We start from the raw sequence: 27,315 nt of genomic DNA, 5'->3' as shown, positions 1-27,315 counted from the left end.
ATAGAATTTTGGATTTCCTGCTGTGTCGATTTTTTGCTGTGTCTACTTTTGTTCCTTCTTCTGTAGGTTGCTGGATGGACACCAACTGGCCATAGACATACATTTTGGCATGGCTATTTTGACCAGTGGCTTTTGTCTCCTGACGGTGACTGAGAGAGTCTCTAAGGCCAAGCACCTCCAGTTCATGAGTGGGGTCTATATCCTGGCGTACTGGCTGTCTGCTCTTCTGTGGGATCTCATCCTCTTTTTCATTACCTGCTGCTTACTCCTGGTGAGTATCAGGCAGTGTTTCTCGAGGGCTCATTCTCCTTCTGTACCCAGTGGAAAACTCCTGTTCTCTAATCATGTCTTGGACCTAACTCGGTCGATAAACTCTCTCTGCTCGTTGTCTTAGAAAACACATTGTAAAAGTCTCATGGTAGAAACTTTCTTTTTCATAGTCCTTCACTAGAAGAAAATAACTTTGCTTTGCGAAAGCACAAAGGCCTCTCATGGACGAGTTTCCCATTTCTGTTCTCTTCAGTTTATACTGAGCCGCAAATCAGTGTTACCACAGGCTGATTGGTAGACACAGAGTTGAGTTCCTACGGCATCTCATCTGCGTTCTAGTGTTGAACGCGAAGCCACATCATTGGAGGACCCGCTGTACTACATTTTAGTATTTAGAGACCACACTGTTAAGAACTACAAAGAAAAGGGTGGTTATGGTAAAAGTCAGAAAAGGGGTTAATTTTGCAGGAGTTGGAAGAGTTGACAGGAGATTTCTTTGGGTACTAGCATTGTGGTAGTTGCCCACGAGGTTATTTGGCTATAATTCACTGGGATAATTCATTTATGTTTTATGTACTCTTTCAGATGTGTGTTATATTTCATAATGAAGAGGTTAAAATCTTTACTTGAACACCTTGTTTGCATGTTCTCTTAAGAATTAATTGGGGTATGGGCCGGCCCGGTGGCTCAGGCGGTTAGAGCTCCGTGCTCCTAACTCCGAAGGCTGCCGGTTCGATTCCCACATGGGCCAGTGGGCTCCCAACCACAAGGTTGCCAGTTCAATTCCTCGAGTCCCGCAAGGGATGGTGGGCTCTGCCCCCTGCAACTAAGATTGAACATGGCACCTTGAGCTGAGCTGCCGCTGAGCTCCCGGATGGCTCAGTTGGTTGGAGCACGTCCTCTCAACCACAAGGTTGCCGGTTCGACTCCTGCAAGGGATGGTGGGCTGCGCCCCCTGCAACTAGCGACGGCAACTGGACCTGGAGCTGAGCTGCGCCCTCCACAACTAAGACTGAAAGAACAACAACTTGAATCTGAACAGAACCCTCCACAACTAAGATTGAAAGGACAACAACTTGACTTGAAGAAAAAGTCCTGTTCCCCTTCCCCAATAAAATCTTAAAAAAAAAAAAAAAAAAAAAAAAAATATTAAAAAAAAAAAGAATTAATTGGGGTAGAATCTCCATAGTCACAATGCATAGTCTTCTTGTCCACGGACAGAGTATATTGCTTTTTTTTTTTTAATTTGTCAAGGCTGCACCCTTTATTTTTTTTATTAGTTTCAGGTGTACAAAACAGTGTAATAGACATTTACACCCCTCACAAAGTGATAACCCCCGGCCCCCAATCTACTAGCCCTCTGACATGGCATGTAGCTGTTATGATTCCATTGATTCTATTCCCTATACTGTACTCCACATCCTGTGACTATATATTAAATTGTACTTGACATACAATATTATTCAACTTCAGCTTCAGGTGTACAGTGCAGTGGTCAGGCACCTAAACCATCCATGAAGTTGTCTCCCTAATAAGACAAGTTATATATTGCTTATTTATCCAACAAGGAATTCAACTTGTCTTTGACTTAGGTTATGGTTTGTGTCTGTGAAGGATTACCAACCTTCCAACACACTCCTAGATCATTCCAACTTTTCTTGGAGAACCTCACTGTAGTTCTGTTTAGGTGGACAGTATGCTTATTCAGAAGCAATAGGGATTGGATTCAACTGTGACCTCCTAACCCTCTCCTGCGGTTGCTACCACCACCAAGAACACTAGGCATCAAGTGTCTAATGGCTCTTCTTAGCTGAACCATACTATTGACCTCTTGATTCTCCTGCTTCCTAGTGATGCAGTTGCCCAAAGGCACAACTTGGGCGTTTGTAGAGAAACCGCAATATTAACTAATGAAATACAGATTTCCAGACATTTATTTCCTTTAACAACTGCAAGCTCGTCACCATACCACCATCCGTTCAATTTAGGTCCCTCTCATTTTGTGCTTCCCTGTCTGGTTTTCAATTTTAGTTAACAAATGTAAGAAGGAGGTCCCAAGTTGAATGTGATGGGAGTGGGGCGGGGGGTAGAATAGAAACAGGAGACCCAGTCTAAAGGTGGGTAGCAGTGATGGGTAAGGTATATATTTACTCAAGAGGAACATTTTTTTTTTAAGAAATAGCCTCTCTGTAGAGAAATAATCTACTTTCTGGGAAAGTTGAGAGTTAGGATTAACGGTGGAAAGTATACTGACTTCGTTTATGAATTAAAAAACTATTCCAAGTAGAAGAAAAATAATGATAATTATAGTGCTCTCTGGACTGTTCTCTAGTGAAGAGAGGTGTCTAGGGCTTTTATTTTTTTAAAGAGGAACAATGATTTAGTTAATGAGTACATCCATGCTAAATGAAGATGGACCTGGCTGTTTCCTTCGCTGCGTATTCTGGCCTGAATTAGTTTTGCACGGATGCTCCACTGGCCTTGACGTCTATTCCTTGTGTTTCAGGGAGTGTTCAAATACTGCCACCTGGATGTATACCTGACAGATTACCACTTCCTGGACACGATGCTGATCTTCATGCTGTACGGCTGGTCTGCCATCCCCCTCGTGTACCTGCTGAGCTTCCTGTTCGCGAAAAGCACTTCTGCCTACATCAAACTGGTGCTGTTTAACTACCTCTCGGGCATTTTCAGTCTCCTCATAGATGCCGTGCTTACACTTGGTAAGGGTACCGCCTTTACAGTACCTCCTTCCTCCGAACGCAGAAGGAAATACCTAAGTGGACATGGATGGAGGCTATTAGTAGACAGTTCCCTTCCAGGTTTGTGGAGAATCCTGAACTTGATGGAAGTCGATGAAAATTCTATTGATGCTCCAGGTGTTGTGTTAGAGGTGGGTTCTTCATACTGAAGTGATGGCCTTGACCTGATGTACAGGTCCTTTGAGAAGATTGCCATTTTGCAATTAAATTAGAAATCGGTAACAAAAAGCTAACTGGGACATGAACACACAATTGAGAATTTTAAAATACGTTTTTAAATAATGAATGGGCCAAAGAGGGAATCATTAACATAAATTAGAAAATAATTTAGAACTGAAGAATAACATAAGAGATATTTTATAGCTTTAACTACTAACATGATAAAGGTTAAAACTTAAATACCAAACCATCCAACTTAATAAGTTAGAAAAATAATAGTATAATAAACACAAAGAAAGTAGAAATAATGAACAAATAAGAGCAAAAATTAACCAAATAGGAAACAGATGTATAATAGAGAATACCAACAGTGCTACTCCTCAGCTAATTGGAAGGGTTAATAAAATTGAGATAAAAATTCGGTGTAAAAAGGCATATATATATATTTGTTACACATTGACAAATAAGAGGGTAAAATAAACAATGTTAGGACAACCAATCTAAGAACTTTGAACAAATTGTTACATTTCTAGGGGAAAAAATGCAATTCACTAAATAGGACTTACGTATTAGAAAATTTGAATTGTACTACAAGAATTCAAGTAGTTAAGAGTTTGAATTATTTTCACAAAGAAAACAAGGTCTAGATGACTCTACTGATGAGTTCTATATATATAGTCTTCCAGCTAATAGAGGAAAGAACAAGATAATGCTTCCAACCCCTTCTGGGAAATCAGCAAAAGCTCATACCATAACCTGACAAGATCATCACAAACTAATTTTATTCATGAACATAGATTCATAAATTCTAAACAAAAGAGCAAACTGAATCTAAGAAGGTTACTTTCCTATTAGAAAAAAAATCTATAAATAAATTCCTATTCTAAGGATTAATGGCAGAAACTTAATTATCTCAATAGATGCTGAAAAATCAATTATACGTGATAAAAAAATTTTTAGTAAATAGAAAAAAAGTGTGCCTAACTTTATAAAGGGCACATGTATGTGCAAAACTCTACACCAAATAAAATATCCAGTGATAACTCAAAAGCATTTCCTTTAAAAAGGAACTAGAGGGAACAATTTGGGAAATTTGTATATGGACTGGTAGTAAGGGAAGTGACCGTTACTTTTGTTCATTGTGGTAATAACATTGAGATTATGTAGGCAAATTTACCTTAAAAAGAGATGCATATTAAAGTACTTAGCGTTGTATTATGTAGTTGTAATTTTTTTAAAAAGGAACTAGACGAGAGTGATTGCCACTTCTAGTAGATGTTACACATTAGGTCTTAATCCGTTTCGTAAGGTAGACAAGTAAATAAAATATATGCAGACTGCAAAGAAAAACACTGGCATTATTCAAAAATGCTGTGAAATCTGAGGAACGCTTACGGGACTATGAAGAACAGACACAGAGGCAAATCAAAAGAATCCATAGGAATTGCAGCCTTGCCTAGAATTCTCTAAAGAGAATTGGTATTCCTTCAGGATACATCAAGATGGCCACACCAGTTGTTTCTAGTAGTTTACCATTTGGTTGATCAAGATTCTGTTCTGAGCAGTCAATGTCCATGCTGAACTGGGTGATAATTATTTTGAATAACACATTTTTGTCAGTTTTTACCTTTCCCCATCCCCTAAAGAGTCAGTCGTCATTTTGTCAAGTAAGAGACTCTGTTTCTCTTCCTCACCTAAAAAGATCTTTCTCTCGTCTTTGGAGGTGAGAAGATATTTATGATTGCTACAGGGTAAGGCCAAAAGTTATCAGATTGTATCTGTCCAATGTAGTATGGTAACCACTAGCCACATGTGGCTCTTGAAACCTAAATTTTAATTTACTGAAATTAAATGCAATTGAAAATTCAGTTTCATAGCCACACTAACCACATTTCAAGTGTTCAATAGTTGTATGTGTGTATTACTGCAGCTGTAGAGCTTTTCTATAATCGTGAGAAGTTCTATTAGATATGGCTCTTGGTCTATAAAATCAGTGCCATTTTTGGCATCTGTTTAGGTGGCTAATATCCAGAATTCTTTACTTTGGATGAATTATTTGTCTCTGTATCAAATCATTATAAGATCTCCACAGGACAGAGTTGCCGTGGCTTTGGCACTTCAGGTTTCCCTGCTGGGTCATCGCTCTCTGCTCAAAGTATCTTATGTCAGCTCTGTGTTTATCTGAGCCTTTGATCTCCACCCCCCCAAAAAAAATGAATTCATCATTAAAATTCTACAATGGCCATTCATAAATGTGTCCATATCTCCAGGAATTTCTTCTCTAATTATTTTTCATGTGAAGTGCGTTCTTTGGGGGAAATACTAATTACCTGTCAGCTGGTTTCTTTGACGCTTTCTCTACTCTCCATCCAGTCGTCACGTCCCTATCTGTTCCCTACTGTGGAATTCTAGGCTCTCTCCTACCTTGACCTTCCTGACTTGATTAATTAGGTTTAGAAACATGAAAACTATAGACAGTAGTGGTTTCCTGTTCATCTCGGGCCAGGGAGACTTACCCAGTGGACACCCACTTTGCCGAAAAGACTTATCAGAATTCCCCACAATTATCACTGCAAACTGTCATCAGCTGCCAGTATCAACTAAAACAAACTGATGGGGAAGTAATGACTGTTCTTCAAATATAATCATCTGGGTTTTCATTCCCAGAGCCTGGTTTGATCATAAATTGGAGGGTTTGTAGTCTTGGGGAGCGTTCATTTCCGATAATGAAACCTAATCTTACCATCTTTTTAGAAATTCCGGAAAGCATGTCAAATGCCACCAGAACCTTCGTGCTTAAATCGTTACTACTCTTTCCCAATTACAACCTGGCCAAGTGCGTCACTGACTATTCTGCCTTCTACCGGATGAAGAAATGGTGCGCGCTAGAAAACGCTGATGTCTATTTAAATTGTGATAAAGAAAGTGAGTGCCTTGGGGCCCCTAAATCTCTAGGAAATTAATCTCAGGCTCAGCCCTGGAGACTGGTGGGGAATCTGCCCTTATTTTGAAGGAGAGAGTCAGGACACATATTCAGTACATAGGTCATTTTACAAGCCTGGGGAAAACCTTTGTAAACACAATAAAGTCTCCAAAGCAAATCCAAGGTAAGTTTAAAGTAGTCATCAGACTACTAATAATCAACCACCTAGTACCTTTACATACTATTTTAAGTCTTCACAACATCAAGCCGTCCGTTTTTATACTCATTGTGAGGAAACTGTGCCCTATGTTCACACATAGCTTTTATGGGCCAGAACTGGGATGCGAAACGTAGGTTCTTTCCATTGCATAATGCATTTCCTCTATGGCAAAGACCTCCTGGGAAGCTATTGGTATTGAAATTGTATTATATACTCTTGTTGCCTCTCATCTCCCTCACCACTCACAATCACACACACTCATCTGCACACAGGTTATTTCAAGGAGTGGATGAAATTCATTCCCCAGTGTCCGGTATAGATAGTATCTGGCAGCGAGGAACTCAACTGTTTTTTTGTGTGTGTTTTTTAAATAAATAGGTAAAGGCTAGGAAGTAGCGATTTGAGAGACAGAGAGTAATACAATGGAGAAAAGAGCCAGAAAGTAAGAGAAAGACGAACAGCACTGCAGACTTGTAAAAAAAGGAAAGGGTAAACATTCATTCACAAATCCCTGACTGTGGCACTGTTATCATTGAGCAGACAAATTTGAAAATATTTTATTTTGGCAAGAGTGGGCAGAGTGAGATGGGTAGGAGCACTTTGTAAGCCGTCTCCTACCTAGAACAGTAGCCAATGACCTCAAAGGGACGTTCAGTATTTAAACAGCTATAAACTGCATGACAATGAACTTTAAGGGAGAATGGAGCAAGTTGGAAAAAAAATGGGAAAAAGCATTTCATGCAAAATCTAGTGACACGGAAAGTCATGGTATTATTGAGTCTCCATAGAAGCTGGGGCTACTTTTGTACAGCAATGTAGGAAGGTTCCAATGTTTTCATATCCTCTCCAATAATTATTTTCCTTTTTTTTTTATTATAGGCTTCCTAGTAGGTGTGAGGTTGCACCTAATTGTTGTTTCAGTTTCCTTTTCTTTAACGATGTTGAGCATCTTTACATAGGCCTGTTGTCCATTTGTATATCTTTGGAGAAATGTCTATGCAAATTCTTTGCTCATTTTTTAATTGGGCTGTTTGTCTTTTTTTTAGTTAAAGTTTATTGGGGTGACAATAGTTAGTAAAGTTACATAGGTCTCAGGTGTACAGTTCTGTAATACATCATCTATATATCACATTGTGTGTTCACCACCCAGAGTCAGTTCGAAGGTGAACGTAGTGGTCTTCAGCAATGAGGTAGGTAGCACTTTTTCTAGGATGAGTTCACGAACTTAATTGTCTGACCTCGTACATTTAAAATCAACTTTTATTTACACACAAAAAAAAAACAAATCTAGTAGGATTTTTATTGACATTGATTTACTTCTGTAGAACAATTTTGAAAGATTTAATCTCTCTACTGATTTTGGTTTTACAATTTGTAATCGTGGTACACTCCTTTACTTATTTCATTCTAGCCTTCCATTTATTGACTTAGGTCTTCTTTATTTTTATTTAATACGCTGTAATTGTTACTGGTTTAGCGGTATTGAAAATAGATTGTTAGCCTCATTCCTGCATATCTTTTGATGCTAACATAAATAGTATCACTTTTTGAAGTGTCTTTTTTTTATTGATTGTTGTTGTTATAAGAAATGCAGTTGAAAGAGTTCAGTTTTTGTACATTTAAACTTAACTAAATTATTTTATTTACTTTAATAATTTATGTGTAGATTATTTTTCATTTTCCATGGGTATCTTCACAGCAGCTGCTGATAGTGGATTGCTTTTCCAATCCATTTGCATTTATTTCTTGTTCTTGACGTACTCCTTTGTCAAGGCCATTTAGTTCAAACTGGTTCACAGTGGTGATAGCAGACATCCAGTTTCTTCCTAACTTTAGAATGAACATTGCTCACTGAGATGGACCACGAGCCCTAGTTCACAGGTTTTATGGGCTAAAACTGTGATTCAAAGGGATCTCAGTTCCCAGGCTTAAGGAATTCCTTCCTATCCTGTTTGGTAAGCGTTGTTTTTTGTTTTTGTTTTTGTTTTTTTAATCATGACTAATTGTTCAGAACAAAAAAGAACATTTTTTAAAAACGAGGAAATCTGAATAAATCGTGGACTTTAGTTAACAGTGGTGTATTCATATCTGTTCATTAATTGTAATGTGTATCATGCCAATGTTGATAATAAGAGAAACTGGGTGCAGGGTATATGGGTTTCTCTGTACAGTCCTCACATGTGTTTTTGTTGTTGTTTTGTAAATCTAAAACCATTCTGAAAAATAATTTTTTTTAAAAAAAACAAAGCGTTTATAATTCTCTTATAACAGGAATTCTGTGCCTTCTACTCAATTGGCTTTTTAAGAAAGTTCAAAAAGTATTAGCTAATGGTACTTTTTTACCCTTTTAAAGCTTAGTGTGTTATCCTTTGCAATAGTATTTACACTTTAATATTTCTAATTATCAATTTAAGATTTCACACTTCTGAAAGGATTTGGGGCCGATTTTTCATGGCGTGCAATTATTAGATGTACAAATGAATATATTATCAATAGTCCTAGGCTTAATTGATTACCATATGTTATATTCATGAAGATCAGCCTTCAAAATTTTTTGCTCAGATGGTATCTGTGTAGCAAAACAATCACTTCTCAATCTTAAATACATTACTTGTCTCAATGTAGCCTAACGTTTCATTTTATCCTATATTTCATCTTACTATTTTCTCTGGCCTTGTTCATGGGATCAATTCAGTATTCTGTAGTAAGATACCCTTCTCTCCCCTCCCCCCATTTTCAGATACTACAAAGAGTGTTTATTCTTTGGAAGAGAAAATGATTGGAAAGTATATGATTATGATGAGTAGCATAGGCTTTGTTTGCCTTCTCTTGGTTTTCTTTTGGGAGAAGACTTTGTGGAAACTAAGAACATTTTTCAATCAGCGCATTTTCTTTGGTATCTATAAGACGTATAGGAAGGTGAGTAATTAAGCATGAACCTTAAGAATAACTCTTAAGAAAATGGAACATTAGGCCTGACAAGCATGTGGTTCCATATGACTCCCTCAATTACCGGAGAAAAGAAAACTCAGTGTCCATAGAAATATATTTTCTTAAATAAAATTTGTTAAGCTATAATTTACCTATAATAAACTGCATTCATTTTGTTGATCATGTCAAATAATCAAATTCTGTTTATTTGCTCTATTGACTATTTTCTCTTCATTGATATTTGTGGGTTTTATTTTTATAATTTCCTGCCTTCTGCTTACTTTTGGTTTACTCCCCTCCTTTGTTCTAGTTTGTTTATGGAAAGGCTGAAGCTGTAGCTTTTAGGGCTTTTTTCTTTTCCAATATAAACACTTAATGCTAAACATTTCCCTATAGAGCAGTGCTCTATCTATACCCTGAAAAAAATTGATTTTTTAAATATTTTTATTATCATTCAAATGTTCAAAGGATTTTCTAATCTCCTGTATGATTTCTTTTTTCGATGCATGGATTTACAAAGGCTTTAAGTGGTTAGTCAAATAGTTTTCACCAGTTTCAGCAGGGCGCAAATTCACAGATTCCCTCACACTGCCATTCTGTCAGTATTAAAATTTTTCTATTTGAGGTCTTAGAGATTTATTTCTCTCTCTCCCTCATAAAAGAAAGACTTAATCCTTTAGTCTTTCAATATTGAACATACTGTGACTGGTATTAAATCACACTTGAATGATCTCAGTTGTGGCTTCAGTCTTTCATGTGGTGTCTAATTCTGGAAAAAACATCAGGCTGTGTAATCCTGATGTCATAATCTGTGCAAATAAAAAATTTGTTCTTAAGTGATCAGACAAAATGATCTTAAAATTATGCCAAATTTCTGCCCTAACATCTTGAGATCAGCTTCCCAAAGCTACTTGGTCTAATACTAGAAAGCAATATTATCTTGTAATACTTGTTTTGAAAATACAGATCATAGCGTCCAATGAATTTCTTAGGAAAAGTCTAAGTCTTGTTGACTTTATACACCCCCATTGCAGTTTAATTTGGGCAAAATTTATTATTAAAAATTCATGACTGTATTTTTCTGAGTTCCCCACCCTCTTGAGTAGACTGCCTTTTTAAGGATACAAGCTACTTACAGGTGATAAAAAGGATACAAGCTACTTACAAGGATACAAGTGATAAAAACCATTTTTCTTAATACTTTAAATACAGTTTTAAAGATTTAGAGTACACATATTATTAGCATGTTAATTCACACTCTTTCTAGTATGTGAAATAACTTTTCCTTCTCCCCTGGTCCCCACCCTCATTCTACTGATGAACTATTCATTATTCAAAACTTAAGATGTACATGAGATGCTAAGCTGATGTCCAGAACTTTCTTGAGTTGACTCAAACCTTCTGTTTGAACATCTGTGAGATTACTCCCCAGTTTAGCTTTCTTGAAGCCACAGTGTAGGCCACGCACCTAAGGAGCACCCATGTCTGTGATTCTTGTCTTAAAAATATAGAAAACAGTGTCCAAGGAATTATCTGGAGAATGTGAAGATGAAGACGTGGAGAATGAAAGAAAGAGAATCCTGGGGCAGCCACAGGAAGTGCTGAATTCCGCGGTGCTTATTAAGGAGCTTACAAAGGTAATGTTCACTGGCCAACATGGTGACGGGGGTCTGACAAAGAGGTTCGCAAACTCATCCTAGAAAAAGTGCTACATACGTCATTGCTGAGTATCACTCCTGTCACCTTCGAAGGACTCCCTGGGGAAGCTGTGCACCGACACCAGCGCCTAGTCCACCCTTCAAAGCAATTCTGGAATTCTTTTTCTGGAATGGCCATCAGAGCTGTTGTCGTATTACCCTTGATGTCCCGAATGTCATCAAAATGTCTTCCTTTCAATATTTCCTTTATCTTTGGGTAAAGAAAGAAGTCATTGGGGGCCAGATCAGGTGAGTAGGGAGGGTATTCCAATATAGTTATTTGTTTACTGGCTAAAAACTCCCTCACGGACAGTGCCGTGTGAGCTGGTGCATTGTCGTGATGCAAGAGCCATGAATTGCTGGTGAAAAGTTCAGGTCATCTAACTTTCACGCAGCCTTTTCAGCACTTCCACATAGTAAACTTGGTTACCTGTTTGCCCAGGTGGTACAAATTCATAATGAATCATCCCTCTGACATCAAAAAAGGTTAGCAGCATCGTTGCAACAAATTCGCAAACTTAATTGTCAGACCTCGTATGCTGGATTCAGTCCAACCTAAGAGCATGTCCCTCGTGCCCAGGGCTCACTGCAGTTCTTGGGGGTCGGTGTCTCTATTCCCAGTGTAATAGAAGAGTCCTCGTGAGACTGAGTAGTGGTCTGTAGGGGTCTGAGCTATTTATCCATCTTACAAATATTCTTTGTTGTGTTTTCTTTTTTTTTTTTTTTTTTTTAGATATATTTTAAGTTCCGGGTCATTCTGGCTGTGAAAAATATCTCCGTCACAATCCAAAAGGGGGAGTGCTTTGGATTGCTTGGATTCAATGGAGCTGGAAAAACTACTACCTTCCAAATTTTGACTGGAGAGGAGACTGCTACCAGTGGGGATGTGTTCATTGATGGTTTTCACATCACTGACAATATCGAGAAGGTAAGAAGCTATTACGGGCAAAGATGTGAGGAGCAGGGTAGCTTGGGGGTGCAAGTCACAGGCAGATGGTGGGAGACCCTGGATGGGAGGCCGGGGAGACACTGAAATCGGTGCTGTTGACTCAGTAGATCCTGCAGAGAGAGAGATTGTTGAAGAGAGTGAGGCAATAGGAGTAGAATGTAAGACAAGAGTGTGTTTTGTGTTCTTTGAAACTGATAGGGTGAGGGGCAGGTCCTCTCCATATGCCAGACAACGTGCTGTAGGGAAGGAAAGGAGAAGACGGCCTACAATTGAGTTGCAACTGATTGGTCCACCTTCAAGCGCTGGGACAGGGTCGCCTTTCTGCGTGGTCCCAAATGAAACAAGGTAGCTGGCCTTTGTATCCCTGCAGAGCCAGCCATTGGCTGCATGTGCCACCAAGGGGAGAGGGCATAGTGGTGAAAAGAAACCAAGTGGGGAGAAACCTTCAGGAAGAAGGAAATGGTGAAAGGCGTCAAATTCAGGAATCTCAGGCTAAGGAAAGCCTCCTGAAATGTCCCCTGGCTTTAGGAGCTAGAACTCATTGATGAAGCGGCAAGGACTGTTCACTGGGGTCAGTGGGGTAGTTGTCAGGGGAGCCCCAATGGTGCAGATCTTTCCCTTCAGTTCATTGAACAGTGTCGTGAAATCAGGCAGATAGGGTGCAGGAGCTGCCTGCTGTGGGATCCACAGTAGTGTGGTAACTCACAGGAAGCTAAGAAGTTGGATTGTATTTTGAAGAAAGTTGTCTGTGAAGCGAAGGGAAGGAAACAGGCTGTTTGATACACCGAACAATTGGATCCCATGTATACTAGAAGGGAAGAAGTTGAGGGACTAGAAGAAGAAGTGATACATGATGAAAGAGGGTGAGTGGGTCCTGCCAGCTTGTTCTTGGGGTGGAAGGGATGTCAGTGGAATCTCTCTAAATACCCTTATCCACACCACTTATCAAATCCCCTTGGGACACATGGGGTTGTGTAACCAGTCCCCTGATTGTGAGAAATAAAAAAATAGGGGGGTTCAATGAAGATGGTGCCAAAGAGAAAAGGCTAAATTGGGAGCCAAAGAGAGTCTCTTTGTCAAATTAAAAAGAGACCAGGCATACAGGCAAATCCAAGCCTCCTGCAACAACTAACTCAATACGTCTGAGGAAGCCTTTTCGGGCTCCAGGGAATCTCTCCAAGTTGGCTGTTCTGAAACATGACAGATGGTGATCTTTTCATTTCCCCAGGCTTTAAAAATGTTTTTAACATTGTCCATTTTATTGTAAGAAATACGTAACATAAAATTGACCATTTTAAACATATCTGAATGCGCAATTCATTGGCATTCGGTATATTTACATTACTGTGCAACCATCACCACGATCCGTCTCCAGAACTTCTTCATTGTCCCAAAATGAAAACCTGTACCTATTAAACAGTAACTCCCCCCCCCCCACCAACTGGTAACCGCTATTTTACTTTTTGTTTCTATAGTTTTGATTATTCATATCAGTAGAATCATATAATACTTGTCCTTTTATGTCTGACTTATTTCACCTACTAATATAATGCTTTCAGGGCTCACCTACGCATCAGAATTTGATACCATTTTAAGACTGAGTAATAATCCATTATATGTGTACACCACACTTTCTTTATCCATTCATCCACCCATTAATGGACATTGGGATTGTTTCCACCTTCTGGCCATTGCAAATAATGCTTCTCTGAGCATTGGTGTACAAATAATCTGCTTGAGTCCCTGCTTTCAATTATTTTGGGTATATTCCTAAAAGTGGATTTCAAGACCATAGGGTAATTTGTTTAATTTTTTGAGGAAACACCATACTGTATTTCATAGTGACTCCACCATTGTACATTCCCACCAGCAAGTCTCAAGACTTCCAGTTTCTCCACGTCATCCCTAACACTTGCTACTTTCTGTTTTAGCAATAATTGCCATAGTAATGGGTGTGAAGTGGTATGTCATTGTGGTTTGATTTGCATTTCTCTAATGACTTTGAATTCTGTTTGTGGGAGCGGGGGGAAAGGCTTTGCTTCTGGTTCAGCCTTACTCTGTAACAAGGTCTGCACGTGACTGTGCAACTTCTGCAGGGCAAAAACAGCCATGGTGGCCACGCCCCTTGGAATTTCTCATCAATGAGGGGGCATCTCATATCCTGACGCTCCTCCAAACTCAGTGGGCTGTGGGATTTTTATCTGTAACTTCTTCATCCTGAAGATTATTAAAATTGGATTGGGGAATCTGTCATTCCGATTTATTACAGTAGATCCAATGGCCAAACTTTTGTAGCCTTTGAAAAAGAGGAATTCTTGGTAGTGCTCTGAGAGGCATGGCCGGGAGGACTGCCGGTCTTCTGTCCCATTCGAGAATGCTCAGTGGGACAGATGACTTGGGTCCTTATTACGGCAATTCTCGTAATCAGGGCACGTCCAGAGTCGGCTATTGTCCTCAGTCGGATGCCTTGCTGGAATACATGACCGGTCGGGAAATAATGACCATGTACGCCAGATTATGGGGAGTCTCTGAGCCCCAGATTCAGCTGTATGTGAACAAATGGTTGAAGTCACTGCAGCTGGAGCCCCATGCTGACAAGATTATCAACACCTACAGGTGAGTCGTTAATGCTGATGTTTTGTTGCTGCTGCTGCTGTGGTGCCTTCCAATGTTTGATGTTTGAAATAAGTACCCATCGCTCCACCTCACTCCCTCGGCCACACAGTTATTTAATTGCGAAACTATATAATGAGTTGCTAGGGAAATGCAGTAAATATGACAGATCAGTGCGGTTCCATGTCTTTCCTTTGCAGAGATGAAGCTCAAAATCCTAGTTATGTTTGAACTGTAGCCTCTGAATCTCAGAGGGGAGCGTCTTCTTCTTCCCAGTGTCTGAATAGTTCTTTGTCTGCTAAGAAAGAAGGGATGTAACCCTTTAAATTATGGTGGCATTTATGGCACCCTAAGAACTATTATAGTAAATAAATGCCACTGATAATGCTCCTACAGGCAGTAACTTAAAAGTCACTCCTCTACATTTCAAATGAAAAAAAAAAAAAAATTGCTGTATACACCTGAGTCTGCTACCTTGTAGAAGTTACATCTAATCAGCATCGTGGATGTTTGTGTTACGTGTTTGCTGAGACTCTCAGTGTCTGAGATGTCTGTATTAACACTATCCTATAAGTACCTGATTTGTATATCATCCCCTTTCCCTGTGTTCTTTCTCCTTCCATGGCCATGAAGTGGAGGAACCAAACGTAGGTTGAGTGCTGCTATTGCCCTAATGGGAAAACCTTCAGTCATTTTGCTGGATGAGCCATCAACTGGCATGGACCCAGTAGCCCGACGCCTGCTCTGGGACGCTGTGACACTGGCACGTGAAAGTGGCAAAGCCATTATTATAACCTCCCACAGGTGTGACTCATTGGGAGGCTTGGAAGAGGGTTGGCCAGCCCTGTAGTGGTTGTAAGAGAGAATTATTTGGGCCTCGGAATATTGGACAGCACATTTGCTGGAGTATGTGAGGACCCCATTAATTCTAATGAGTGGAACAGCCAAGAATCCTCATTAAGTTAAATAACCAGAAGATGTTCTGTTGGAGGATTTCACACCCTACAACTTATTATTCAAAAACTTTTCACTTGCCAACGACCGAGCTTCAATCCTGGCACTGTTTGAATTAGGGAAGTTCTGCCAAAAGGGAACTTTTTGGTTTTACATTGTTCTTGTATCTTGTTTCGCTAGAATGGAGGAATGTGATGCCTTCTGTACCAGGCTGGCCATCATGGTGAAGGGAAAGTTCACGTGCTTGGGCAGCCCTCAGCACCTCAAAAACAAGTTTGGCAATATTTACATCCTGAAGGTAAAGGTCAAGATTGATACGCAAAAGCATGAACTAGATGAGTTAAAATTTTTCATCACAATGACATTCCCAGGTAAATTAGGTTGGGCTACCTTTGTTCAATAACTGTTTCCTATAGGTTATTAATATTTATTGGCTTCTACACTGAATTCCTTTGAGAATCCTTCTTTCTACAACTTCTTGTGCCTGGTTAGGCTAAGAAGTTTTACACACACATAAAGGATCACACTGAGCTCCTCTATCACTTTAATAAGGCAGTTGGGGATTTCTTCTGTCCATGTCAATTATATATCTCTAAAGTCATAATTATTATACTTCTCAGTTATTTTCATGTATTATCCATGCAAAGTTTTGAGGCTTTCGTCTGGCAGCTAAGCATGTAACTGGTCTTTTGGTCTCAGTCATGATATATATGGCATTATTATACAATGCAAACAAGAACCAGTACGCTTTCCTCTCCTCGCAAGAGTAGACCTGCTTCTGTGTGTTAAAATCAGTAAGCGCCTCTAGCCTATCTGGTACAATCACAGAGACAGAAACCAGTTCTGTCTCGCGTCTCTCCTTCCTAAACATCAAGCAGGGACGTGGCAAAGCTCTGAATACTTCCGGCTTTTCATCTTGGTTTCCACATTGCTAGGCTGAGCAAAATATCACAGAAGTTCCCACTGTGTGTGAGGCTGAGGAGTTGGACGTTTACCTCTAGGTGAGGGAAAAACAGCAGGATCCATTACACAGTAAGAGTGGAGATCAGAAGATAGCTAAGGAATGATGGCAAAGCAGATGTGGAGAACAGAGTTGTGGGAAAATACTTCCTCAGTGTCAGTCCCCGTGATTACGATATGCCTGTGACACGTGCACACGGGTATGTCCACTAAGAAGGTCAGTCTTATGCATTCATTCAGCAAATATTTTTGAGTACTTATGGCATCAGAGGTGTACTTCACATAGCCCCTGAATTGCCACGAAGAGAAGCTGTGACCAGAAAACCTCATTTACTGGCATCTGTCCTAGCAACTTGCCTGCTTACAGAGGAACACTAAACACCGGCCCGAGCCCTCTCGTTGGAAACGTGGACACAAGTGTGTGTCCTTTCATGGGAAGGTGGGTTAGAAACAAACACAGAGCATCAAGCAAAATGAGGAAACAAATGTGTATGTTCCAAATGAAAACAGACAACGAAACCTCAGAAGAAGACCTCACTGAAACGGAGATTAATATTATCGTGCCAGTAGCTGAATGGAAAATAAATTGTGGAATATTTATACACCAGATTATAATTTCAAAAGGAAAATGAATTACTTCTAGATGAAACCACATGCATAAATCTTACAAACATTTTGAGTGAAAGAAGCAGAAAGAAGAGAATATACACTAGATGATTCCCTTCACATAAAGTTCAAAAGGGGGAAAGCTCTGCCTAAATTTTCAAGGGTGTATGCATAGGTTAAAAAGACACTGAAAAAGAAATGTCCATAACAGCAGTGAACGTATTGCTTCTTTTTTATGGGGCGTAGAGGCTTGGAAGTGGCACATGGGACTATCTGGGTTACTATTACTTGAACTAAAGCGTGGTTTCATCAGTGTTCGCTTTGAATAACTCGTTAAGTTCTCTGTCTGAAATATTTTACACACAAATAGAGCTTTACATTATGGAGACAGTACATGTGTTAAAATTCCTATTAAGAAAATCCAAACTCCATTGTAAACATGTTTTTGGTGTGTGTTTTTTTGTTTTGTTTTGTTTTTTGCTTCAACACATTTTAATCCCAATTCATCCAATCTGCAATAAAAGCAAATATGCATTGAGTGTAAACACACCAGTTTGTTCTAAATTAGAACGGGGTTCTTACCTATGTAAAAGAAAGAGGAACACACAGCCTGGCTTCGGGGATGTGTGTGTATGGTTTCCTCTCTCAGTGGCAGGTAATCACAGCTGGGAGGCCTTGTCCTGCCCCCCAGCACGCACACTGGACCTGCGCACCTCCTCACACAGCCAGGCAGCAGCGTCCCAGCGCCTACTCTGAGCTCTCTGGTCAGGAATAAAGTCTTGCAGTAACGTTAGATTTTTAGAAGGCTCCGGTGTGGTTCACTGGGCCCGTGAGCTGACATTTTTTTGTGCATGCCTGAAAGCCTGCCCTCAATAATTGTTATGCACTTCACACAATGAGACTTTCATCAGGAAGAAATCTGTGAAAGGAATTACCATGTCAAGTGTACCAAAGAGAGTGGGTTATTTGATCACGCCCCCTTTCATCATAGGACATCTAGTTGCCATTCTGTTATACATAATTAAGTAGATGTAGCAATGTTTTGGCAATTCTAGTGAAATCTAAGATTACTCACCCATCCTATCTTTCCCTTCTTAGGTAGCGTATTAAAGCAGGAAAACCAAGGGATCCTTAATTACTACATTCCCAGCAAGGACAATAGCTGGGCAAAGGTCTGTAGAACCATGCTCTTCTAATATTACAGGTTCAGAGAGCACTAGTGAGGGGAAGGATTTGTGGAAGGGGAACCGGGTATTACAGGAGAAGCAGAGACTCTAGTTTACTTTCTATGGTCCCTGGAGTTTCATTGCTTCAGGTTTCTAGCTGTAAATCCCATTTTTTGTTCACGTCCATCAACAGCGTGGAGATAGAGAACGCTTCCGCTCAGATTCTCAATGATCTCTTCTGCCTGCCTTCTCATCTCCCCCTTCTGTGCCCTTTTTCCTTCAACATTAACGTGGCAGGAGTTGGCAGGAGTTGGAGGCGACGGAAGAGAGGCTCGGCTGGAGGGGAGGGCTGCAATGGTAACTGCGCTTTCTTGTTGTTGTTGAAGGTGTTTGGAATTTTGGAGGAAGCTAAAAAGCATTTCAATTTAGAAGATTATTCTGTCAGTCAGATAACGCTGGAGCAAGTCTTCCTGAGCTTTGCCAGCCTGCAGAACACAGAAGATGATCAAAGATGATTCTAAAGCAAAGGTGCCGTGAGAACTCAGTTGCAACTGGTGACCCTTGTCTTAGGTTACTCTCCACTCCACCCGGATACATAGAGGGCCATTCCTGTGTGTGTGTGTGTGTGTGTCTTGGTGTAGATATACTTATGTAATAAAGAGTCCCCCAAAAGAGAACACAAGTCCCTTCTTTGTAGATTTACATGGGTGGCCTGTGTGTCCAGCATGTGCAAAGGTAAAGACAGTTGGCGATATTCATGTTTTTGCTCCTAGAAATACAAAAGAGCGGTATTCATCAGGGTGGGAACACGGACCTATTGCTAAGTATCCCGAATGTTTGAATCGAAACATCCAGAAATGATGGCGCTGTCAGATGGGGCAGCGGGAAGAGCATGAGATTTATTTTTAAGTTATGGACAAGAGGACCATTCAGCCTGGAATAATCTTTCCCATGGAAACACGCGCACACACACACATTTTATACTAAAAATAATGAAAATCAATATAAAAGTTTAAGGGGAAAGTTGGGTTATTTCCAAAACTCAAGCCAAGATTTTATATTTGTAAGAGAATCTTTGCAGCAAGAACATTTAGAGTCCAAGAACAGAAAGAACAAAAATGTTCTTTAAGAAGTGTTTTCCTTCCTGTTCTGAACCTACCTCTGATTAAGGAGAAATGGAGTGCAGAGGGAGATAGAGTTCTTCTGATTCTTGTTTGGGCAGCTGGAGTCCCCCATGAGCAACGGGAGACATCTAATCACCTGTCCAAATCCGTGGGCAGGACAGCGGACAAGGAGGAGGATCCTTGTTGAATTCCAAGAGGAAAGGAGCCCCTGAAGCTGCTGTGTTCTGAGATGGTTTGCTCGAGGTTTTATATTCTCAGTTGGCTATCGTGAGTAATAAGGTGGTATCCGAAGCTATTCTCTGTTCTTTTATTAGCTGTCATATCACTTTTTATGAGTTCCATTCCCATACCTGCCGTAGATCTCTGGCCAAGTGGTTTTCGTAATTGCAAAATGTGTTTCCCAGACTGGCCATCTTTAAAAAGGGAGAGAAGTCGTTTTACTAAGCTTTTGCATCTAGGCTCCAAGTTGCCTTCATTAAAGACCCTTTTAAAAATTCCTTTAGTGGGGTAGGAATTTTTCTCTTTCACTGTCCTTTCCTATCAACTCGCCTGTTCATCGTCCATCAAGAAACAAAAAAATATGTGTCAGGCCCTCCACTGAGCACTTTATAACGGGGTTACCTATTACACCTGTAAGGAGGTAAAGAGAACTCTAAAGAATACCCTAAGGCGGAGGAAAAATACCCAAGGAGGAAATATGAAGAGGTGTAGCTTTGGCTCATTTGATGGCGGGGAAGTTCGCCGGCCCTGGGCCCCCAGGAAACACCCCTCAGGTACAGGATCGGGGCCGGGACTGGCCAGCAGGGCGCTGCGCTGGGCGGTTGGCAGGTTGGGGCTGGGCAGGGACACCCGCGCGAATCACTGGGACGCCGCGCTGATTGCGGGAGGGGGCGCGGTGGGAGCCGCGAGTGTCCCCCACGAGGCCGGAGCGAGAGGCACCTCGCACGACAAGACGCCTTCAGCCGAGGGGAAGCCCCTTGGCCGGCGCGGCCTTGAACACCCTCTTCCGACCGAGCAGGGCCTCCCGGCGCCTGCAGGCACCTGGCACGAGGACGGCCGGGTCCGCGTTCGGACCCCGCGATTCTCACCGTGGGGCGGGGGCGGAGGCGGGGGTTGGGTGGCGTCGGCCCGGATCCAGCGTCAGGGGACCCGGGGGGGGGGGGCGTCCGCCGCGTGGCTCGCGTGCGCGGAGGGAGGGGCCGCGGGGCCCGCGCGCCGCACGCCGTGTTCGGCCCTGGACGGGCTTCCGGGGGACCCGCGGGGCGGGATCCGCCCGACCCGGCGCCTCGCCTCTGGAAGTTCCCGGATGACCCCACTGACTCTCCTTCCAACGTGCTGCCGCGTGCGACCGGGGACCACGACGCGAGAGGAAGAGGGCGGCCCGCGAGAAGCGGGGCCTCCGGGTCCCGGGCAGGTGAGCGGGACCCGCCGCGCCGCGGGGCTGAGCGGGGCCGGGCGCGGGTGCGCAGGCGCGCGGGGGGAGGGCGCACCTGCTCGGGGGCGGTTGCCGGGGGCGTTGGAGCGGGCGCCGCGCCGGTGGACGCGGGCACCTCGGCGGCGGGGAGGCCGGGAGCTGAGGGTGAGTGTCCGGACCGCCCCGCCCCTGGCCCCCGTGCCTAGTCCCCCGCTCGGGCGGCAGCTCCCCGGACGCCCCGGGGGCCGAGCCCCGCCGCCTGCCCTCGGCGCGGAGACCCCGAAAGTGCGTGCTCACCCGCCCCTCGACTCCCAAACCCCCACAGAACCGCACAGCCCTTTCTCCTCTCCTCCGAAACAGCCCCCCGAATGTAGTATTAGGGGACCTACACCACACCGTGCACGTCCCACGGCCGCCTCGCCCCGCGTGGCCCCTTCTCCCTGACGCGTGGCTGTTGCGCAGGGTTTACTCAGGGGGAGGGGTCGGGCCGCATGTACCCCGAGTCCTCCCAGAACTTGCCAGCAGTTCCTCTCTGCGATTCTGCGCCTATGAACCGAGGCGCTCTCGCTGCTGCTCTTCCGATTGGGATGTTTTATTTCCTTACCTTGCATCGTTGCTCTCACTAGGACTTGCAGTGCGACGCTGGAAAGGAGCAGCACGAGTGGGCAGCCTCGCCTTGCTGCAGATCCGGGAGGGAGGCCGCTTTCAGGTTTCTCACCGTTGAGTCTGATGTCAGCTGTGGGCGTCTCGTATCTGACCTTCATTAAGTGGGGGGTTGAACCGTCCTTGTAAACCTACTGTGTTGAGTGTTTTTATGATGAAAGGACGGGTTTTTGTCAAACGCTTTTTCTGCATCTGTTGAGATGACCGTGGGATTTTTGGCTTTCATTCTAATAATGAAAGTGTTGTATCACATTTAGTGATTTTTCACGTGCTGAACCATCCTTGCGTCCTAGCGTTCAGTCCCACTTGATCACGATGTATGTTTGACCCTTTTCGTGGGCTGTTGAGTTCAGTTTGCTCAAATATTTTGAGGATTTTCAGATTTCTCTTTATCAGGGATGTTGGCCCGTAGTTCTCTTTTCTTGGATGTCCTTATCTGGCTTTGGTATCAGGGTGATGCTGGCTTCCTAAAATGAGTTTGAAAGTATTCCCTTCTCTACAGTTTTTTGGAAGAATTGGAGAAGCATTGGTGTTAATTCTTATTTCAGTGTTTGATAGAAGTCACCTGTGAGGCCATCTGGTTCTGGAAAGTAGAATAGGAGAAATCAGATCCTGTTATAGCTTTATGACGTCTGGAGACATGGAACCACGTCTTACTGTTATTTGTTTGTTTATTTGTATTTTAAACATATTAAAACTTCATTAGTTATTAAGTAAATAGAAAAATAGAAACAATGTAATTTTCTTTATTTCAAATACACAATGATTGTTGCTATCAATCTTTAAGTCTGATAAGGATAAAATTAGGAGAAAGAAGTAATACTGTTATTTGCTTAATGTTTACATTATTAGGTAACTTAACATTAAAAAACCTTTCTTTCGTCTCTGGAGTTGAACATACATTCTTTGTAGAAGAATGGATTTGTTGACATTCAACCAATTTACAGTGCTTCTCTGGAAAAATTTTACCTTAAAGGTAGGTAAAAGCATCCTTGGAAAATGTCCATAAAATCCCATTTGTTGCAGTGTGTGTGTGTGTGTGTGTGTTTGAAAAAATGAATTTCAGAGCTGTAGGTAGCTTTTCCAAATCTATAAAACCGAGTTAATCACTAGTGTAGAGTGACCTGTAAGAAAGTTGGCTGTGGAAGGGAAGAGGTGATACAAGACAGTCCAGGAAACACTGGCTTTTCCAAAGTGAAATTGGCAGAAGCTTAATGTAATAGAACTATCCATTTGCATTGATTGTGTACTCTTAAATTAATTTACACCATCTTTTTGTTCCTCTTCTAGAGGAGGCAGTTGATTAATTTAATATTGGAAGTCTTAATAACATTGGTGTTTCCAATTATATTTTTGCTATTACGCGCATTTACTAAAGTGAGTGCTAGTGGACCTCACAGTTTTATTCCTCAAAGCATCAGTACTCTGCCTTCTTTCCTCCAAAATCCTCAAGAGTGGGAATTGATCTACGTGCCTTCTAATATTAATGTGGTAAAAGAGATCACTGAGAATATGAAGAGGAATCTAAACATCAGTATAAAAGGTTAGAAATTAAGGTTTTCTGGAAAGCATTTTCAAATTGTTTTTTGATAGAGCTAAAACAACGTAAAAGAAAGAATAAAGGAATTATATTCACCAATTTTAAGACTTACAATATAACTGTAGTTATAAATACTGTGGTATTTGTGGAGGGATAGACACACAAGTCAATGAAACAGAATAGAGAACCTAGAGATTGACCTACAGAAATGTATTACAATATTTTTTACAATGGTGCAAAAGAATCCAGTGGAAAAATAATCTTCTCAAAAAATGCTGCTGACCAATTGGACATCAGTAGCTAAAACAAAACCACACCTTATTCAAAAATTGCATTGAAATGGATCACAGATCTAAAAGTAAAATGATAAAACATTTAGAGAGAACATAGAAAATATTTGTAACTTAGAGTTAAAGAATTGTTAGATGTGACACCAAAATCATCATCCATAAAAGAAAAAAAATGGATAAATTGGACTTCTGCTATATTATTAGTGGTTGCTCTTGGAGTTAAAATGTGCATACTTAATTTTCACACTCTACTTAGAACTGATATTTTACCACTTTGTTGTAACGTCAAATGATTCCCAGTATATAGGTCTCTATATTTTTCTCTTTATGTTGTAGTTTTCAAGTCTGCGTAAGTTGAAAACCTCAACAGGAAATGTTATAATTCACACACGTATTTTTAAAAACTTATGAAAAACATTTACCCAGACATTTACCATAGCTATTATTCTTCCTTCCTTCTCGAAGTTCCAAGTTTTCTTCTGATACTACGTTCCTTCTGAAGAACTTTCTTTAATAATTTCTTAGAGCAGGTCTACTAGCAATGAATTCCGTTTGTTTTCCTTCATGTGACAGTGTCTTTATTTCACCTTCATTCCTGAGGTTATTTTCATTTCGTATAAAATTCTGGGTTGACAGTCTTTCAACATTTAAAAAATATGTGCTACTCTCTTCTGACCTCCTTGGTTTCTACAACGGCGAGTGGGGAAAAGAAAGAGCAGGAGCATACTAGAGAGGGGCTGATCAGTTTATTTAGCAATATCTAATCAATTTATTTAGCAGTATGAAATAGCAAAAGACAAACGCAATTTAAACGAGGTGCTAATGACAAAGTAAAGGCAGTTAAGACTAATATGTATATATATAAATGATATGCCAGAGAAGCTCACCAAACCGGGGGAAAAACAGCACTGGAAAAGTCAGAAATCAAAACCTTGTGAAGTCTGCAGCTGTGAAAGCTGAGGCATCTCCCACTGCTGCTTGCTCATTCTCAAGAATGCTGCTGCTGCGGTTGTTGTTACTGGAAGTTAGGGCGTCTCCTGATGCTGCAAACCTGCAAGCTGTATATAAGTTTCCAGAATGCTAACAAGTTCTCAAGAAGGCTAACCGTGGGGAACAACACTGGAGGGGCCGGGAACCAGCCAGACCTCACCAGGTCCGCGACTGGAAGTCAGGGCGTCTCATGATGTTGTGAGCTGCATGTTGCATACAAGTTTCCAAAATGTTAGAATGAGGAAGAATTACCAGTGACAAATGACGAAACTACACTGCCAACTGGGGTGTGTCTCATATATTTTTTCAAGCTCCTTGTTCCTGCCTACCCCTCAGGGAATGGCCAGGTCCGGGAGGGTTTGCAGTTACTGTGATAAAAATATTGTTTATCTGGCTGAAGGGCCAGTTCATTCGGACAAACAATACTTACTGTTCTCACCTGGCCATGTGCCTGTCACGTCATTTTGATATGTTAGTTACTTCTTTACCTCATCTGCTGATGCGGGCGAAACAGACAAAAAGACTCTTCATCACCTTATATCTCCCCTGCCAGAAATGAGACGAGGGAGCATTCTCTTAACCCTAAGCTAACCATCACCTCACATGCAGTCTCTCATGGGGGGGGGGGAACAGAAAGCTAACAGACAAAAGCTCACATCAGCCAATGAAGGCAAATTTTCCTAACATCTTTCCCACAGTTTCTGAAAAAAAATCTGCAGTCATTTGAAACCCTGTTGCCCTATAGGTAATGTGTCATTTCTCTCCAGCTGCTTTCAGTGTATTTTCTTTATTTGTCAAAAGTTTGAATATGATGTATGTGATTTGATTTATTCTGTATAGGGTTCACTGAGCCTTTTGAATCTGTACGTTTCTATCTTTCACCAATTGGGGGAATTTTTCCACAGTTATTTCTAAAAACTGTTTTTCAGCATGGCCTTCTTTCTCAAACTCTTCTAGGACTAGAACTGATCTCCACCTCCTGATTTATCTTAAGTTTATTTTAGAACAGCTTTTAAAGATATAATTCACATATGATACAGTCACTTATTTAAAGTGTACAATTCAGTGGCTTTCAGTATATTCCCAGAGTTGTGCAACCATTGTCACAATCAGTTTTAGAGCATTTTCTTCACCAAAAATAAGTCCTGCAATCTTTAGCTATGACCCCACAATTTCTCATCCCCACCAAGATTAGGAAAACACTAATCTACTTTCTGTCTCTATAGACTTGTCTATTATAAACCTTTTATATAAATGGTTTATATACAGAGGGTGCCAAAAAATGTATACACATTTTTAAGAAAGGAAAAAAACTATTAAAATTGTAATAATATATACCAATAAGAAGAGAGGATACAAGTCACGTTTTTACTTCTGCAATTATAAGAGGTGCTCAGAGTGATTACCGTCAGCGTCCAGACACTTCTGATTACAGCAAACTACTGCTTGAGCAGCGCTGACCAAAGTGTCCATTTGTATACATTTCTTTGGCACCCCCGGTATAAGCCTTTTATATAAGTTTTATATATAAATGCAATATGTAATCTTTTGTGACTGGCTTCTTTCACTTAGCATAATGTTTTCAAGGTTCATTCGTGTTGTAGCATGTATTGCTACTTCATTCCTTTTCATTGCCAAATACTATCCCACTGTATGGATAGACTGCATTTAGTTGGTATATCTCTCATCAATTGATGGACATTGAGGTTGTTTCCACCTTTGAGCGCTTATAAATTATATTGTTGTGAACGTGCCTCTGTAAGTTTTATGTAGACATATGTTACTTAGGAGTAGAATAAATAGGTCATATGGTAACTCTGTTTAACTTTGAGGGACGACCAGACTTATCTAAAGTTGTACTATTTTACATTCTGGTCAGCGCTGTGTGAAGGTTCCGACTTTTCCACATCCTGACCAGCGCTTGTTATCCTCTGTCTTTTTTATTACAGCCATTTCAGTGGATGTGAAGTGGTGTCTCACTGTGATTGTGATTTGCATTTGCCTGATGACGAATGACTAACCTTTTTATATGTTTGATGATGATTATTATTTAAAACTGTAGTCGAATTTTATAAAATACCTAAAATTGTTTTGAACCCCAAATATCCACTAAGTAGTTATGATACCAATATTTGAGGAGCAGTGTTTTTAATTTTACAATATTTGGATAGGTTTTGGTCCATGTAAAGTAGTGTCTCCCCTCTCATGAGGGATTATCAGATCTTTTTCTTGACGTGAACAATTTTGCCTCTGCAGTTCAAGGCTTTTCTTCAGAAACGGAGTTTGATAGGTACGTGAAGTATGACCGTAGATCTCACAAAGTGCTGGCTGCCGTGGTGTTTGACTGTGACTTCACAAACAGCAATGATCCTCTGCCACTGCAGGTGAGAAACTTTCATTTAGAGATTTCTAAAGAACTAGTGTTCTAGTAATTGCACTTCCAATTTCCAGAATTTTAATGAATTTGATACCATTAGCCCTATTTTATAAATGAAGAGACTAGTTTTCTCAAGGTGAAAAAATTAGTATACAGTAAAGCAAGAATGTGAATGCACCTCTGAGTAACTTTAATTACTCCCGTGCTCTTAATTATCGCATTATGCTGACAAGAGAAGAACTATATCTCCCATGCGCAAGGCCTTAGGGTCATGGGCAACGTTGACTACTCAAGCAATGCTTCTGGTTCTACGCAGTCTGATGCAATAAATAAGCCTAAAGCAGATGCATCTTCACTAACAGACCGCTAACCATGGAAAAAACCCTCTTTCTCTGAATGAAACACAGAATTTGAATACTTTCATAAATCTCTAGGGAAAACTCTAAGGCTCAGCCATATTGATTCAGAATTAGGACATCCATAAACATGGAGAATCTGATTATAACATAGCCCACAGGAAGGAGCAAGAAAGACAGAGCTTTGACTTGGTATCTCCTTGGAAGATCTTAACAGAGAATCTGTCCTGGTGGTGACGGAAATAAATAGTCACTCTACAATATACAGACATGGAGCCACATCCTGTATTTAGTTACAGATGCTCGTCAGGAGGAGGCAAGATTGATAAAACCACTGCTAGGATGGTATGT

General features: G+C 41.0%; 2 protein-coding genes across 21 annotated transcripts in view; both read left to right on the top strand.

Moving 5' to 3' along the window:
- Positions 1–19,558, top strand: part of LOC109458208 (phospholipid-transporting ATPase ABCA3-like) — a 62,988-nt gene extending 43,430 nt beyond the window's left edge. For 5 of the 8 annotated variants that reach the window (XM_088801187.1, XM_088801188.1, XM_088801190.1 and 2 more), the window contains 11 exons: positions 67–271; positions 2,777–2,993; positions 5,946–6,116; positions 9,075–9,253; positions 10,777–10,902; positions 11,696–11,890; positions 14,340–14,527; positions 15,158–15,328; positions 15,659–15,849; positions 18,143–18,216; positions 18,597–19,134. In XM_088801187.1, coding sequence (XP_088657313.1) covers positions 67–271; positions 2,777–2,993; positions 5,946–6,116; positions 9,075–9,253; positions 10,777–10,902; positions 11,696–11,890; positions 14,340–14,527; positions 15,158–15,328; positions 15,659–15,849; positions 18,143–18,216; positions 18,597–18,725 — 1,846 coding nt within the window. In that variant the 3' untranslated portion in view covers positions 18,726–19,134. Of the gene's footprint in view, positions 1–66; positions 272–2,776; positions 2,994–5,945; positions 6,117–9,074; positions 9,254–10,776; positions 10,903–11,695; positions 11,891–14,339; positions 14,528–15,157; positions 15,329–15,658; positions 15,850–18,142; positions 18,217–18,596; positions 19,135–19,432 lie in introns of those variants that run through there. The other 3 variants (XM_088801189.1, XR_016022504.1, XM_088801191.1) reach the window with 3 other exon arrangements.
- Positions 19,559–20,510: 952 nt separating this feature from the next.
- LOC109458211 (phospholipid-transporting ATPase ABCA3-like) overlaps positions 20,511–27,315 on the top strand; it is a 73,292-nt gene continuing 66,487 nt past the window's right edge. For 4 of the 13 annotated variants that reach the window (XR_016022502.1, XR_016022503.1, XM_088801181.1 and 1 more), the window contains exons 1-3: positions 20,975–22,387; positions 22,702–22,954; positions 26,488–26,615. Coding sequence is in view for 10 of the 13 variants with exons in the window: in XM_088801181.1 (XP_088657307.1) it covers positions 22,328–22,387; positions 22,702–22,954; positions 26,488–26,615 (441 nt within the window). In the remaining 3 variants the exon portion in view is untranslated. Of the gene's footprint in view, positions 20,749–20,974; positions 22,388–22,701; positions 22,955–26,487; positions 26,616–27,315 lie in introns of those variants that run through there. The other 9 variants (XM_088801177.1, XM_088801173.1, XM_088801174.1 and 6 more) reach the window with 9 other exon arrangements.

Source organism: Rhinolophus sinicus, chromosome 10, assembly GCF_057876585.1.
Source record: "Rhinolophus sinicus isolate RSI-liver-muscle chromosome 10, RSI-T2T, whole genome shotgun sequence".
NCBI lineage: Eukaryota > Metazoa > Chordata > Mammalia > Chiroptera > Rhinolophidae > Rhinolophus > Rhinolophus sinicus.
This window is presented reverse-complemented; position numbering and strand designations above follow the sequence as displayed.